Source organism: Durio zibethinus, chromosome 4, assembly GCF_047325235.1.
Source record: "Durio zibethinus cultivar Kanyao isolate XHJ-2024 chromosome 4, ASM4732523v1, whole genome shotgun sequence".
In the NCBI taxonomy this organism is placed as follows: domain Eukaryota; kingdom Viridiplantae; phylum Streptophyta; class Magnoliopsida; order Malvales; family Malvaceae; genus Durio; species Durio zibethinus.
The window spans coordinates 35,047,314-35,060,288 of record NC_143165.1 but is presented as its reverse complement, the minus strand read 5'-3'; the positions used below and the strand labels follow the sequence as shown (position 1 = coordinate 35,060,288).

Sequence of the window (12,975 nt, the reverse complement as noted above, 5' to 3'; positions counted from 1 at the left end):
TACATATATTGTTTCACAATTTGTACTAACATAAAAATACAAAATATATTTTTTTAATTTTATTAAATTCATATATAATAGTTATTGATAAAATTTTACATTGTATTATTTTCCTGTTTTTTTATATATATATTTGTATCTTATTATTATATTATATTTTTAATTATCAAATCTAATTACTTCTTTAAAAAAAAAATTAAATTGACAAACTTTAAATTAAATAGGAAAGGTCAAAGTTTTGGATAAAGTTGATGGCAGCCTAACTAACTCTATTAACACATACTATGTGTTATTTTAGTAAAATTGCTTAATGATTCGGAACTTGAAAGTCAAGTCTTGTTTACTCCAACCATGCACGCCAAATGAGAATGGGTCATAGGGAGAACATATAATTATGTCAGCTGCTCCGACGTTGAACTTTGGCAACGCGTTAATGGCAGAAAACAATGACCTAGACAAACACCAACCATCACAATGCCCTATAAATATGAAGAAGAGCTACATGCTCTCTCACTCATCCCTCATTTTCTCAGCCTTGCCTGTGTTATCAAAATTAATCAAAAAATAATTCACGTGAAAGAACGTAAAAAATGACAACAGCTAATAGAAATTCTTTGTCATCTGTAGCAAGTAGAGCTGCTGTTTTGGTGATGCTGCTGGTTTTTATGAGCAGCGGAAGCCATGCACAGCTTTCTTCTACATTTTATGAAAATACATGCCCCAATGCACTGAGTACCATTCGCACTGCCATCAGAACCGCCATTGCGAGGGAGCGGAGAATGGCTGCATCTTTAATTCGCCTTCATTTCCATGATTGTTTTGTTCAGGTGCTTGTATTATGTCGTTGTAATTTAACATCCTGCCCATATTACCAACAAATGAATGATCTTAACGGGGTCTTTTGGCTGTTATCAGGGATGTGATGCCTCAATCTTACTAGACGATGCCCCCTCAATCACAAGCGAAAAGAATGCACTGCAAAATAAAGACTCTGCGAGAGGTTATGAAGTCATTGACAAGGCAAAATCTGATGTGGAGAAAATATGTCCTGGAGTTGTATCTTGTGCTGACATTCTCGCAGTTGCAGCCAGGGATGCATCAGAATACGTATGTAACTCAATATTCAAACCTTCCTTTACGAAATCTTGATGATCATATCTCACTTTTCATCTCCAGTTTCCCATATCGAATGTATATTCACCCTTAGAACATCTCTTCAAACAAACTCAGGTGGGAGGCCCATCTTGGACGGTTAAACTCGGGAGAAGAGATTCTACCACTGCAAGCACAAATCTGGCTGCCAGTCAACTTCCTCTCTTCACAGCCAGCCTTGAAAGCCTTATTGATCTCTTCGGAAGAAAGGGGCTTAGTGCAAGAGACATGGTTGCTTTGTCAGGTTCGTGACGAAATTATTTTCATAGTTTTCCTTGTCAATGACCAATATTGAGCGTTACTCCATTAATTTGCAGGTTCTCATACAATAGGACAGGCTCAATGTGTTACATTCCGGGATAGGATATACAGTAACGGAAGTGACATCGACGCTGGATTTGCAAGCACACGCAAGCGCAATTGTCCAGCTACTTTTCCCAACGGCAATGGGAATTTGGCTCCACTTGATTTGGTGACTCCGAATTCCTTTGACAACAACTACTTCAAGAACCTGTTGCAAAAGAAAGGTCTTTTGGAGTCAGATCAAGTGCTTTTCAGCGGTGGATCCACAGATAACATTGTCTCAGAATACAGCAGGAACCCTTCTATTTTCAAGTCTGATTTTGCAACTGCCATGATCAAAATGGGAGATATTGAACCTCTAATAGGTTCAGCAGGGATAATAAGGAGGATTTGCAGCGCTGTCAACTAGTTGATATGCATCTTCAGCTTTGTGTGTTTCCTTTTTTCTCTTAATTACTTTTATTCTTTCAAGTGTAAAGTAGTTGCAATGTTTTTTTCTGTTTAATTTTTTGGTGTACTTTCGTGTATGTAATTTTTTTCAATCGAATAATAATAACTGTATCGAAGACGAGATATATCTATGGCTAGAATTCTGTTTGATCAGTTCAGTTGGTGCATGTTATATATTTTGTTCGATATTAAATTTAATTATCGAAATTAAGAATTTAATATTTTATTTATAAATAGGGCAAATATTGGCTTTTTTTTTTTTAATTTGACCCATGAGATGTTTGTGCATTACTTTTTTAAAAAAAATTCATTTCAACAATAAAATATATATCTTGTTTGACTTAAATATAAAAAAATCCTTAAATAAAAAAAATAATTATTCAAAGTCATATTATTTTATTATAATTAATTAAATTTTTAAATGAGTGTTGACAGTTAATTAATTTTCATTTAATAAAAATTTAATTAGTAAAATAGATATTTGAAATTTTGATTAATTATAATAAAATGATAAGAGTTTATATGATTATTTATTTTAATTCAATAACCTTTTTTTAAAAAAATGTTTTTATTTGTATTTCATTAGCCGAAGATTTAAAGAAAAAAATGTTTTAATGAAAAAAAAATTATAATTCAAATGAAATATCCATTTGTCTCATGAAAACTGTTATTGTTTGACTTTTTATAATCATTTTTAAATTTTGATTTAATCTATCAATGTTTTAATGAATTAGGTTTAGAAAAGAAATCATTTGAAAACTATTTCATTCAAAATTTTTAAAAATCACTTTTTTACATTTTGATTAATAATAAATTTAAAATTATTATAATAAATCTTTAAAACGATATCTCATGACCTACGTAATTTAACAATTTTGTATCAATAATTTACATTGAATTGATTAACTCCAATTAGAGACCAAAGAGATAAAATCCTCCACGAAACTTTGCAAACACCTTGATGAGCAAGATTATTTACTGTAAAAAAAAAAATCCGAGTCTTGAATAAAATAAGATATATATATATATATAGTATATGCTTAGAAAGATATAAATCAAGTGAAAAACGTATTAAATGTTGATGCTGAGTTTTAAATTGAGGTAAAATTTGAGGTGTAAATTATATATTAATATTTGTAAGTTATTCGGATTTGATTCGAATAATACTTAAATTCGGTTTAATTATTATCGAGTCGAGTTTGAATTCGAGTAATTTGATTTATCGATCGAGTCGAGTTCGAATATTTTTATACCTAGTTCGAATAGTTCACGAGCCTAATCGAGTTTTTATATTTAAATTTTTTTATTATTTTAATTAATAAAATATCTCAAATTATAGTTCGAGTTCGAGCACAAATAATCGAACTCTTGTCGAATATAAGAATCGAGCTTAATTGAGCGAGTTTGAGTAACTCGATTTCAATCACGAATCGAACTCAAATTAAGAAAATGAAACTTGATCGAGTTTGAATCAAGTATCATGTTTCGATTTGAGAGTCGAGCTCGAGCTTCTCACTGTATCGATTCAATTCAACTCGATTACACCTCTAAATAAAATTTTAAAATAACTAGAAAGACAAAGAGAATAATATATTTTATTATATTTATATTTCGACGTTCAAGCTAAAAATAGATAAAATTAAAAGGAGTGGAAGATAAAAGTAAAAAAAAAAAAAAAATCAAATCCCTTAAAGAATTTTATTTATAAGTGAAAGGTGAAAATTTTGAAAAATAAACAATGATATAATCAATTTGACGTGATATTAACATTATAAATCAACATGATATGTCAGATTGATTAAAAGATTCAAAAATTTGCTAACAACAATTTCTAATAAAAAGAATTATCAAAATAACTTTTAGATCTAAAATTATCCCAAACACAAACCAAATAATGTGCCATTCTTGAACTAAATATCATTTTTTTTCTTCTTATTTTGATACGATCTGTTTACTTCAAAATGTGGGCTGCGGTCACCATCAAACTCGAGACGTAACTCAAACATTCAAAGGATGCTAGCTTCAGCTTGGTTGCCAGTCGTTCGGAAAAGCTATTTGGAACACACCTGTAAATATACAAATAATATATTATCATTATTATTACCACCAAATCTTTTGTGCCCACTTATATGGAAAATGCCAAAGTGCACGAAAAAGTTAATGGCTGCCTTTCTGTTCATAATGATGTCTAAGAGTTTGGAATTTCAAAGTCAAAGTTTTTCTCTTTACTCAATGGAAGCCATTTGCGAATGGGTCATAATCAGATAATCATACAGAGAATATTAATGTCTGCGGCTCCAAATTTGAATATTGCTAAAGCTACATGGCGGAAATTGGTGATTTCTTTTTGCCCAAAAAAAAGCTTGGATAAATGGAGACTTGTTCATTACAGAGTCACGAGAAATTACAGACTTTAAAGAAAACTTAAACTAAATTTACACATCAGATTATTAACAATGAATTTTATCAAGTGAAGTATTCGAATTTTATCGATTCATATGTCTGAAAATGGTGATTTAGACAAACTCAAATTGACCTCCTTTCTATACAATGCCCCCATATATTGAAGAAAGCTAGAGCTTCCTTTGTCATCCTCCTTTCTTCAATCTTTTTATCTAGCTAGCTGGTGTCTTTAACAAATCTGAACTCAGCTTTCGTATTCGTGATTGAATAGAAAAATGGTAATTGTAGATGTTAAAAATTCTTTGTCATTCATGGCAACTGGGGCTGCTGTTGTGGTGTTGCTGCTGCTTTTGAGCAGTGCTTGCTAAGCGCAACTTTCTTCTACATTTTATGAAAAAACATGCCCAAATGCACTTAGGACCATTCGCTCAGCCATCAGAACCGCCATTGCACGAGAGCGTAGAATGGCTGCATCTCTAATCCGCCTTCATTTCCATGATTGTTTTGTTCAGGTACTTGTATTACATCGTTTTAATTTAATATCCTGCCCATATTACCAACAAATGAATGATCTTTTGGGGGTCTCTTTGTGTGTTACTAGGGATGCGATGCCTCAATCTTACTGGACGATGCTCCCTCAATCACAAGCGAAAAGAATGCACTGCAAAATAAAAGACTCTGCGAGAGGTTACGAAGTAATTGACAAGGCAAAATCTGATATGGAGAAAATATGTCCCGGAGTTGTATCTTGTGCTGACATTCTTGCAATTGCAGCCAGGGATGCCTCCGAATACGTAAGTAACTCAATGTTAAAACCTTCCTTCCGAAATCCTGATGATCATATCTCTCGTCTCATCTCAGTTTTCCATATGGAATGTTCACCATTATGATATGGTCTCTTCAAACAACTCAGGTGGGTGGCCCATCTTGGACGGTTAAGCTCGGGAGAAGAGATTCTACCACTGCAAGCATAAGTCTGGCTGCCAGTCAACTTCCTCGTTTCACAGCCAGTCTTGAAAGCCTCATTGATCTCTTCGGAAGCTAGGGCCTCAGTGTAAGGGACATGGTTGCTTTGTCAGGTTTGTGAAGAAATTATTTTAACAAAATCCACCTGTCAGACTTCATTTTCTTTCGTCAATGCATGACCAACGAGCATGAATCCATTTTCAGGTTCTCATACCATAGGATAAGCTCAATGCGTTACATTTAGGAACAGGATATACAACAACGCAAGTGACATCGATGCTGGATTTGCTAGCACACGCAGGCGCCGTTGCCCGGCCAGTGTCGGTAATGATGATGGAAATTTGGCAGCACTCGATCTGGTTACGCCCAATTCCTTTGACAACAACTACTTCAAGAACCTGATGCAAAAGAAGGGTCTCTTAGAGTCAGATCAAGTCCTGTTTAGTGGTGGATTCACAGATAACATAGTCTCCGAATATAGCAGGAATCCTTCTACTTTCAAGTCTGATTTTGCGACTGCCATGATCAAAATAGGAGACATTGAACCTCTAACAGGTTCAGCTGGTATAATAAGAAGGATTTGCAGTACTGTCAACGAGTCCAGCGATGCTTCTCCTCATGTCATGTGTGCCATGTAAATTAAATTTATTAATTGTAAATTGAAAAACCGAGACATCACCATCGAAGTATTATTTGTTTTAACTGAGTGATCTCAAAATTCTGTCCACAAATAAATGTCTTATAATATTGAATACAAATCTTTACATATATATATATATTTTGTTAGGAATAATTTTAAGTTCAAATGGCATTTTGGCCATTCTTCTTTTTTAAAAATTATCATCAGATAATCAAAAATATTTTAAATTTTTTGATCAATTTAACATATTACATCGATTTACAATATTAATATCATATCAACTCGATTATCTCGTTGCTCATTCGTCAAAACCTTCACCTCTATGTATTATTGAAGCATCTGACTTTTCTTTTATTTTACCTTATTTTTCTCTTATTTTTATCTCCCTTATTCCAATCTGATTTGAGCATTGGAATGCAAAGATAGAGTATCCCTTACCTTTGTCCTCTAACTGCTCACTTTCTCTCTCTGATTATTCTAAGATTTTACTTTCAATACGAAACTCGGCACTAATATATATATATATATATATATATATATATATTCATTATATAAAAGATCTTGTAAACTTTTAATATAAAGTTTAAGGGTGTGACACAAACAAACTAATTTGACATTTGAAAAATTAGAATGTCCTGATCCAAAACCCATCTAAATAAAAAATGAATTGAAATTCAGATTTCTCATGGGATATAACCCAACATTTCATGACACCAATCCAAAACATTTCTCCAAATCTAAACCGATAACAAGTTTTTAATATTAGGTTTATTACTTAAATATGTCCTCAAGCTTTTCTTACAAAATAAATATAAATTCTCGATTTTGTATCACATTTAAATAAATTTAAAAACTTTTATTTAGCTATAAATAAATTCACAAACTTTTAAAATTATATTAAAATGTTTAATTCGTTCTTTAAGAATAATTATAATTTGTATTGAATAAATAACATCTCACGTAAAAGATGACGTGTAAAATGACATTTATGATTTGTTATTTTGATTAAAAACTTAAAAAAATAATAATACAATTACATTTTAATTAAAAATTACAAAATGTAACAATATTTTAATATTTTTTATAAAATTAAAAAAAAAAAAACTATTAATGTATAAAAAATACTCATAATATAATACTTATATTTTTAAAAATTTATATTTAAAATATTATTAATATATACATTTTGTACGCTGGTAATGGAGCATGCGAAGAAACTCAAAACTTTTCCTCAAAAACTAAAAAGAAAAGGAGCTGGTTTTGTCAAAGTAGATGGCTGGGAGTGGGACTTGAAAGTTTGGGTTCATACATCAGGTAGTGATTTTGGACATGGGCAATCTTTTAAGAAGCCCAAAACGACATTTGTTGCCCATTTGATTTGTGAACGTTGGTTTTCTCAACCGGAGAAGTATCAGAAAACAGGTGAAGATCAATGGAGTGCGCCGGAAAGGGAAGTGGAACTCGGTGCTTAGGTCCGCCCAGAAAGCGCTGCGGTCGGTGTGGAGCCGTTGCTTATTGCTCTGCGTCTCATCAGGTGATTGAATTTCGAAGTATTTGAATAAATTTCTCAACATATTACCTTTCATGTTGTTATTTCTACTTTAAAGGTATAATTTTTATCTGTAACGGAATTGCCCTTAGATTTCACACTGGAAGGAACATAGAGAAGAGTGTGAAAGGTTAGAGCAGCAAATGAAGCACTTAGATTTGTTGAATGATTTTCCTTTCACGTTTTCTCAAGAAGCTACAATTCAGGTTATTGACAACTTGCTTGAAAAAGGTTATGAAACATTGAATTTAAACTTGTATTAGACTTAATTGACTTAGTTTTGTGCTTTGTTTTGGGGGTATGGTTTTGGTAGATTAGTGAAAAGAAAGAGAGCAGGTGTTCATTCCTGAGCAGGAGGGGCATTCATCAAGTGGGAATGTGGATTTGTGAATGCTCTTGCGGTGCATCAGTTACATCCTTCGATTATTCCAGGTTTCTTCCATCTTTTGATTCTTAACTCTCCAATGATGATAGTTTAAGCCTTGCAAAAGAGTTTGACCCTTGGCATGAATGAGAGAGTAGGGTAGATATACCAAGAAGTTTCTTAGAGGAATGGTTTTATGTGTTGTTATTATTCCCTCCATATTTAATTGTATATCGGTTGTTGGAGTGAGCTTTAGTTGTTAGGTAGACGGCAGGTAATCAAAGCTAACTGAAATTAAAAGGCTTTGTCAAAGCAGAAATTCAATGGATGAGGCAAACTTGGTGAAAGGTAAGACATGTCATATGTTTCTAATCCTGAACGGTAGCGGTTCTAATCCAATAAGGGGATACCAAGGTTAATGCAATTCAGAAAATTGATTATAGCATGAAAAGAGGGATGCGTGAACAATAAAAGTGGGTGCATTTTATCTTTTGTATATTTTGGAGTTTTATAGAGTTTCCTGAGCTACAATTAAATGAGAATTTGTACATTTGAATAACAGAAGAATTTTCTGATTAAGCTAGTTGATAACCTATGGCAGTTCAGATTGAAAATTTTTTTCACTTTCTTTTTGTCTTTTTAAAACCTTTGTTTGCAGGTCTGAAAGTCACACCTGGAATCTCTCAAATATTCTTTGCCCATGTCGTGGTATCACTTTTTCTTCCAGCAATTTGTTTGGGTCTATTGAATGTTTCTAGAGCTAGAATTGACCACGTGATAGTGCAGGGCCTGCATCTCCCATAGCAAAATCTTTGTGCAGTTGGAAGGATTACTATGAATGGAGATGCATACCGCTACATTCACCTGTTGCTTTGCTTCTTCACTGGGTATGAGATGTGTGTTGTGCTTTAACGATCAGTTCACAGTAAATACTTTGCCATTCTAATCAACTGGTGTTTATGGTACATCTTTTACCTGTGATTCTTTTATTCTTGTATGGTGGAAATGGAGGATGGTATTTTTTTCGGTTTCTTTAACTCATGATTAATAATCTTTCAACTTCTGAGATGCTTCACTTTTCATCTGTCTACCTATGTATGAAACAACTTTTTACTGTTACCATATTCTGAAATTTGTGAGGTTGCAGTTCTACCTTCTGTTCTGAGGAAATCCAAATGCAATTTTTTTTAAGAATAAAAGTTAGAAACTTGTTAGAGGAAATCAATGAACCATTGAATCCAATGCAAACTCGAGTAAATGCTATATTATATAGATGGTTACTGACTACTGGCTAGCATACACAGATAGTCATTTGTCACAGCTTTTACTTTGCCTCATGTTAGCACTAATTACATATCTATTTGCTTATTTTTGTCTCAGCCACTTACAGTGTATCATGCCATACAAATTGCTGGATTGGGAAGCTTGACCTCTGAAATCAGTAAACTGTGCATACACTATCTCGGTACACTATCATCTACAGCTTTTAAATCTCCATGATTTGTGATTTGAAACTTTATCCCCCTTTGATTTGTGTGTGCATGTCTAGGTGTTCAATCAACTATGCACTTAATGGCGGAAATGACCATAGATGCCAAATAGAAACTATTGCTGAGGACTTTCAATGAAAAGAGTATATAATACAATTAAGTAATGATGCATCAAAAAGAAGTACTTGAATTTTTCAAATCTGTCTATTTATGCATGCTTGTGTGGCTTTTTGCTGTTAATTCTTTTTTATATCTTCTGCTAGTGTTATATAATGGGGAACTTTTGTTTATAATAGTAAACTTCTTCATGGTTTCTTTCTATAGTCTTAATATGATTTAGCTAAATTTTTAGTGGTTTTTTTTTTCTTTTTGTGATTTCTACTTTTCAAAGGGCCTGAGAAAGAGCTTCTGCAACTTGCTGTCTTTGGAGAGTTATGTGCGCTCTTTCCTGGGGTTCTTGTCCAAATTGAGCTTATTGGACCTGCAGTACCACATCGTAGGTTGGTCTTACACTTCAATGTTGCAAACTAGTTGGTTTGGGTGGGAATCAATTCAATCATCTGCTTGTATAAAATTCTAATTCATAATATGGTACTTATTGTCCTTAATTGTCATGATATCTACGTTGACTTTGGGATTGATCAGGTTGTTTTATTCCAATTACCTTATCAGAAATAGGCTCTTTGTCTTTGAACTGTTAAAACTTTTCTCTTGCAATTCATTGGAGCTGCAGGGGTTGTTTTTGGAAATGATCTTTTTTTTTCTTCTAAATGAGCCAGCTTTCTATGATTGATGGCTTAACTCAAACTTGTGCTGGGCGTTGCTGAAGCTTCCTGTTTCTGTTTGATGAATAGGGATGGAGATAAGATTGATTTACACAGCTATGCTCATTGCATTGAGAAAGATTGCAATTGCAAATATGAAAATGAGAGCAAGAGCTGTGGAATAGGTACTTGTACATCTTCAAGGGTGACACTGCAGCTCCATAGAGGATACTATCATGATCGTTTCAGAGATATATCTAAGGTCTCTGTTTCTTTCTCTATGTGTTTGTTACCTTGTCCTTTCCCTTTCTTCCGTCTTTTTGAAGCTTGTCATTTTCGGAAATTTCTCATCTGCTTGGCTCAGACTATTGCAGTTTCTTAAGAATATATGTTCTGCAACAGAATTCCTTTCCACATTTAGTTATTGCTCCAAATGCTGGCATTGCAGCTTATTCAAGTTGGTTACCAACTATTGTACGTCTTCTATATAATGAGTTCTTTTCACTTTATAATTCATAATGTTCTCTACAAGTGTCCTTTTATGTTTGTAGATTAGCACAGAATGCTTTTATATTTATACTGACCTTTCTGCCTGTGCATTTCAGAAAGTTTTTCCCTTAATTAGTTTTCGTTTTCTGATGACCGTTTCAGGAGCTACTAAAGGAGATAAATGCCCCTGCAGTGTTTTCTGATTATTGTGAAGAAGCTTGTCATCTTGCAGCTTGCTGCATAAACACTGTGACATGCCAGCCTCCCAGGCTTCCTGTAATTTCACATTGCTGCTTCTTCTCTCTCATCCTCCCTCTCCTAACATCCCCCTCCCCTTGCCCCTTCCCACCTGCTTCCCCATATAGCTTCTAACATATTGTGGAGCTTTATTTGTTTAATTTAATTATTTGTTTTGATGCTTCTATCCTGTAGGTTCAATTAAATCCATTCAGGCAGCCAATGGTGGTAGAAGACAATGCCCTGATTCTTCCTTGCTATTCCAACTGCTTCCTATTTGGTATATGAAGTGATTTGCTCCCAATATTATTCGATGGATTTATTATCTTCTCCAAGCAAACATTTGCGGCTCTTACATTAAAGGAGAATGTAACCAAGGTAATCTTGTACAGTTGACTTTACAAGGCTGATAAAACATTATTTGCTGACGCAGTATTACAGCAGAAATTATGTTTAATAATGCTTGATCATATCATGTAATTAGAGTGATGATAAAATCCTTGGTGATGCTGGGCCTTGAAGTAAATTGCAACTCTTTGAAAACACATAAACATCATGTTTTTAGTTTTCTTTCATCGTAAGCATCAGAGATTGTACCCTCGACTTGTTTACAATACAGGTTGATGACTTTGATCCAAAGATTTACTAGGGCTATTGAATTTTCTAGCTCTGGAATATGGTAGAAAAACTTTGATGATAATAAGAATTATACCAACAGTTTTGGATTATGGAATAAGAATTATGCTGAGCTGCAGAGTTAGCATTGTTTGTCTGTTCTGATTTGTGACAGAATTAGGGATTGGATATGAATCCTTATTAAAAACAATCAACATATTCTACAGAATCAACAACTTACTTGGTGAACAACGTATAGACAACATCAAAAGGTTCCTTCAGTAAAGAGTTTGGAGACGACAACACAGATATCAGAAAGAGCTTTCAAATAAGCATTCATGGTTGCCAATGGCGAGTAATGGGTTCCCCTGAAAGCAGACTGGCAATCATCAGCAGCTGCAGCAGCACGAGCAGCCAACTTAGCCAATTGAAAGAAAGTCTCAGAGTTCAAGTCATTATATGCCTCTTCAAGTGCCAAAACCGCCTTGTGGTAATCATGTTGGCAAATCTTGAGGCGTTTGTGGCTGGCAGAGGTGCTGTTGCTGATCTTGATGAGCTCAGCAATGTGGTCCTGGGTTGCGCTGGCGTTCAGATAAGCCAGACCAAAAGAAACGTAAGCCAGCTGATAGGCATCAGCAGCTGGGGTTCGAGGATCAGAGTAGAGAGCCTCAACACAAAAAGTGTAGTTGGATGTTTGGTTGCAAACCTTGTCTACAAGCTTATTTGTTGGGGTGGCTGCAGAGGGTAATGGGGAGAGGATGTAACAAAGGAAAAAGATAAGCACAAAATGAAATCTGACCATTTCTTCTGGATTTGCAGCCTGGAAAGATTACAAAAATATAGTAAAAATATATGCAGTGTTATCCAGACCCAGCTAGCATAAGGATGGAAAGCTGTGGGCCATATTGAAGATGATAGTCACATTTTTGTCCCATTCATGTTGTTCATGTGCGTTCCATGTCCTTGTCGGAAACCAAAATCCTACACCTTGAGGATGGGGAGAGGATGAAAAATACACACTGGGCAGGGAACAGTAAATCTAAGAAAAACAACGGGTCGTAGCGGAAAACATAAGTAGATAAGCGTTGCTAAAATTGTAGAGGGTGTATTGTTAGTGTACATAAGGTGAGTTCTTACCTATCCTTATTCACAGCGGTTGCATATAACATACTTTGAAAGTTATGATAGAACTTCGTGCTGTGACCTGAATATGAACCACTGCATCTACTTTATTTAACTTGATGGTGGAATCAGTAGTTTGAATTGTGTTCACAGCAAACTGCCCAATGGGTATGAAACTGCTACCTCTCAACTCTGAATATCTTGATAGATTCCTAACTTTATTGCTAGTCGAAAGCAACAAAATTTACAACTGGATAATTTATCAAAAATTAAAAAAAAAATCAGACAAATGGTTTGCTTAAGTAGCAAAAAAAAGTGTTTCTTCTTTTATTGATTGGGTCCGAATCTATTTAAAAAGGATATAAGAAAATAATTTTTCATAAATTCATTAATCAGCATGACTATACTTGTATCAATCCGGATCCAGAAAG

At 34.0% G+C, this 12,975-nt stretch overlaps 3 protein-coding genes and 1 pseudogene across 5 annotated transcripts; 3 read left to right on the top strand and 1 right to left on the bottom strand.

Moving 5' to 3' along the window:
• Window positions 1-494: 494 nt before the first annotated feature.
• On the top strand, window positions 495-1,984 carry LOC111287608 (lignin-forming anionic peroxidase-like). Its single transcript, XM_022878261.2, has 4 exons — window positions 495-827; window positions 916-1,107; window positions 1,231-1,396; window positions 1,470-1,984. Exons 1-4 carry the CDS (start codon window positions 591-593, stop codon window positions 1,862-1,864), a joined length of 990 nt encoding a protein of 329 aa, XP_022733996.2. The 5' UTR covers window positions 495-590; the 3' UTR covers window positions 1,865-1,984.
• A 2,301-nt stretch (window positions 1,985-4,285) lies between these two features.
• Window positions 4,286-5,976, top strand: LOC111287764 (lignin-forming anionic peroxidase-like; annotated as a pseudogene). The gene is made up of 4 exons (XR_016341288.1): window positions 4,286-4,820; window positions 4,910-5,102; window positions 5,222-5,387; window positions 5,479-5,976. The product of XR_016341288.1 is annotated as a lignin-forming anionic peroxidase-like (transcript).
• Window positions 5,977-7,102: 1,126 nt separating this feature from the next.
• LOC111288146 (zinc ion binding protein) lies at window positions 7,103-12,658 on the top strand. Of its 2 annotated transcripts, XR_016341795.1 has the most exons (12): window positions 7,121-7,448; window positions 7,556-7,669; window positions 7,777-7,895; window positions 8,486-8,535; window positions 8,614-8,714; window positions 9,208-9,292; window positions 9,709-9,817; window positions 10,172-10,343; window positions 10,484-10,555; window positions 10,733-10,846; window positions 11,003-11,185; window positions 11,650-12,658. XR_016341795.1 is itself a non-coding variant. In XM_089760046.1 (11 exons), exons 1-11 carry the CDS (start codon window positions 7,347-7,349, stop codon window positions 11,093-11,095), a joined length of 1,131 nt encoding a protein of 376 aa, XP_089616172.1. In that variant the 5' UTR covers window positions 7,103-7,346; the 3' UTR covers window positions 11,096-11,567. The 2 variants fall into 2 exon arrangements, 1 of the variants encoding a protein (XP_089616172.1); XM_089760046.1 differs by lacking the exon at window positions 11,650-12,658 and having other exon boundaries at window positions 7,103-7,448; window positions 11,003-11,567.
• On the bottom strand, window positions 11,688-12,224 carry LOC111288147 (cell wall / vacuolar inhibitor of fructosidase 2-like). Its single transcript, XM_022878918.2, has one exon. The coding sequence runs from the start codon at window positions 12,222-12,224 to the stop codon at window positions 11,688-11,690; it is 537 nt and encodes a 178-aa protein (XP_022734653.2).
• Window positions 12,659-12,975: the final 317 nt, after the last annotated feature.

Bases quoted from the DNA above. Each gene is read 5' to 3' on its own strand.
- LOC111288146 (XM_089760046.1), top strand. From the start codon at position 7,347: ATGGAGTGCGCCGGAAAGGGAAGTGGAACTCGGTGCTTAGGTCCGCCC. The intron at 7,449-7,555 runs GTGATTGAATTT...AATTGCCCTTAG, and splicing joins ATTGCTCTGCGTCTCATCAG to ATTTCACACTGGAAGGAACA. The intron at 10,847-11,002 runs GTAATTTCACAT...TCTATCCTGTAG, and splicing joins GCCAGCCTCCCAGGCTTCCT to GTTCAATTAAATCCATTCAG.
- LOC111287608 (XM_022878261.2), top strand. From the start codon at position 591: ATGACAACAGCTAATAGAAATTCTTTGTCATCTGTAGCAAGTAGAGCT. The intron at 828-915 runs GTGCTTGTATTA...GGCTGTTATCAG, and splicing joins TCCATGATTGTTTTGTTCAG to GGATGTGATGCCTCAATCTT. The intron at 1,397-1,469 runs GTTCGTGACGAA...ATTAATTTGCAG, and splicing joins AGACATGGTTGCTTTGTCAG to GTTCTCATACAATAGGACAG.
- LOC111288147 (XM_022878918.2), bottom strand. From the start codon at position 12,224: ATGGTCAGATTTCATTTTGTGCTTATCTTTTTCCTTTGTTACATCCTC.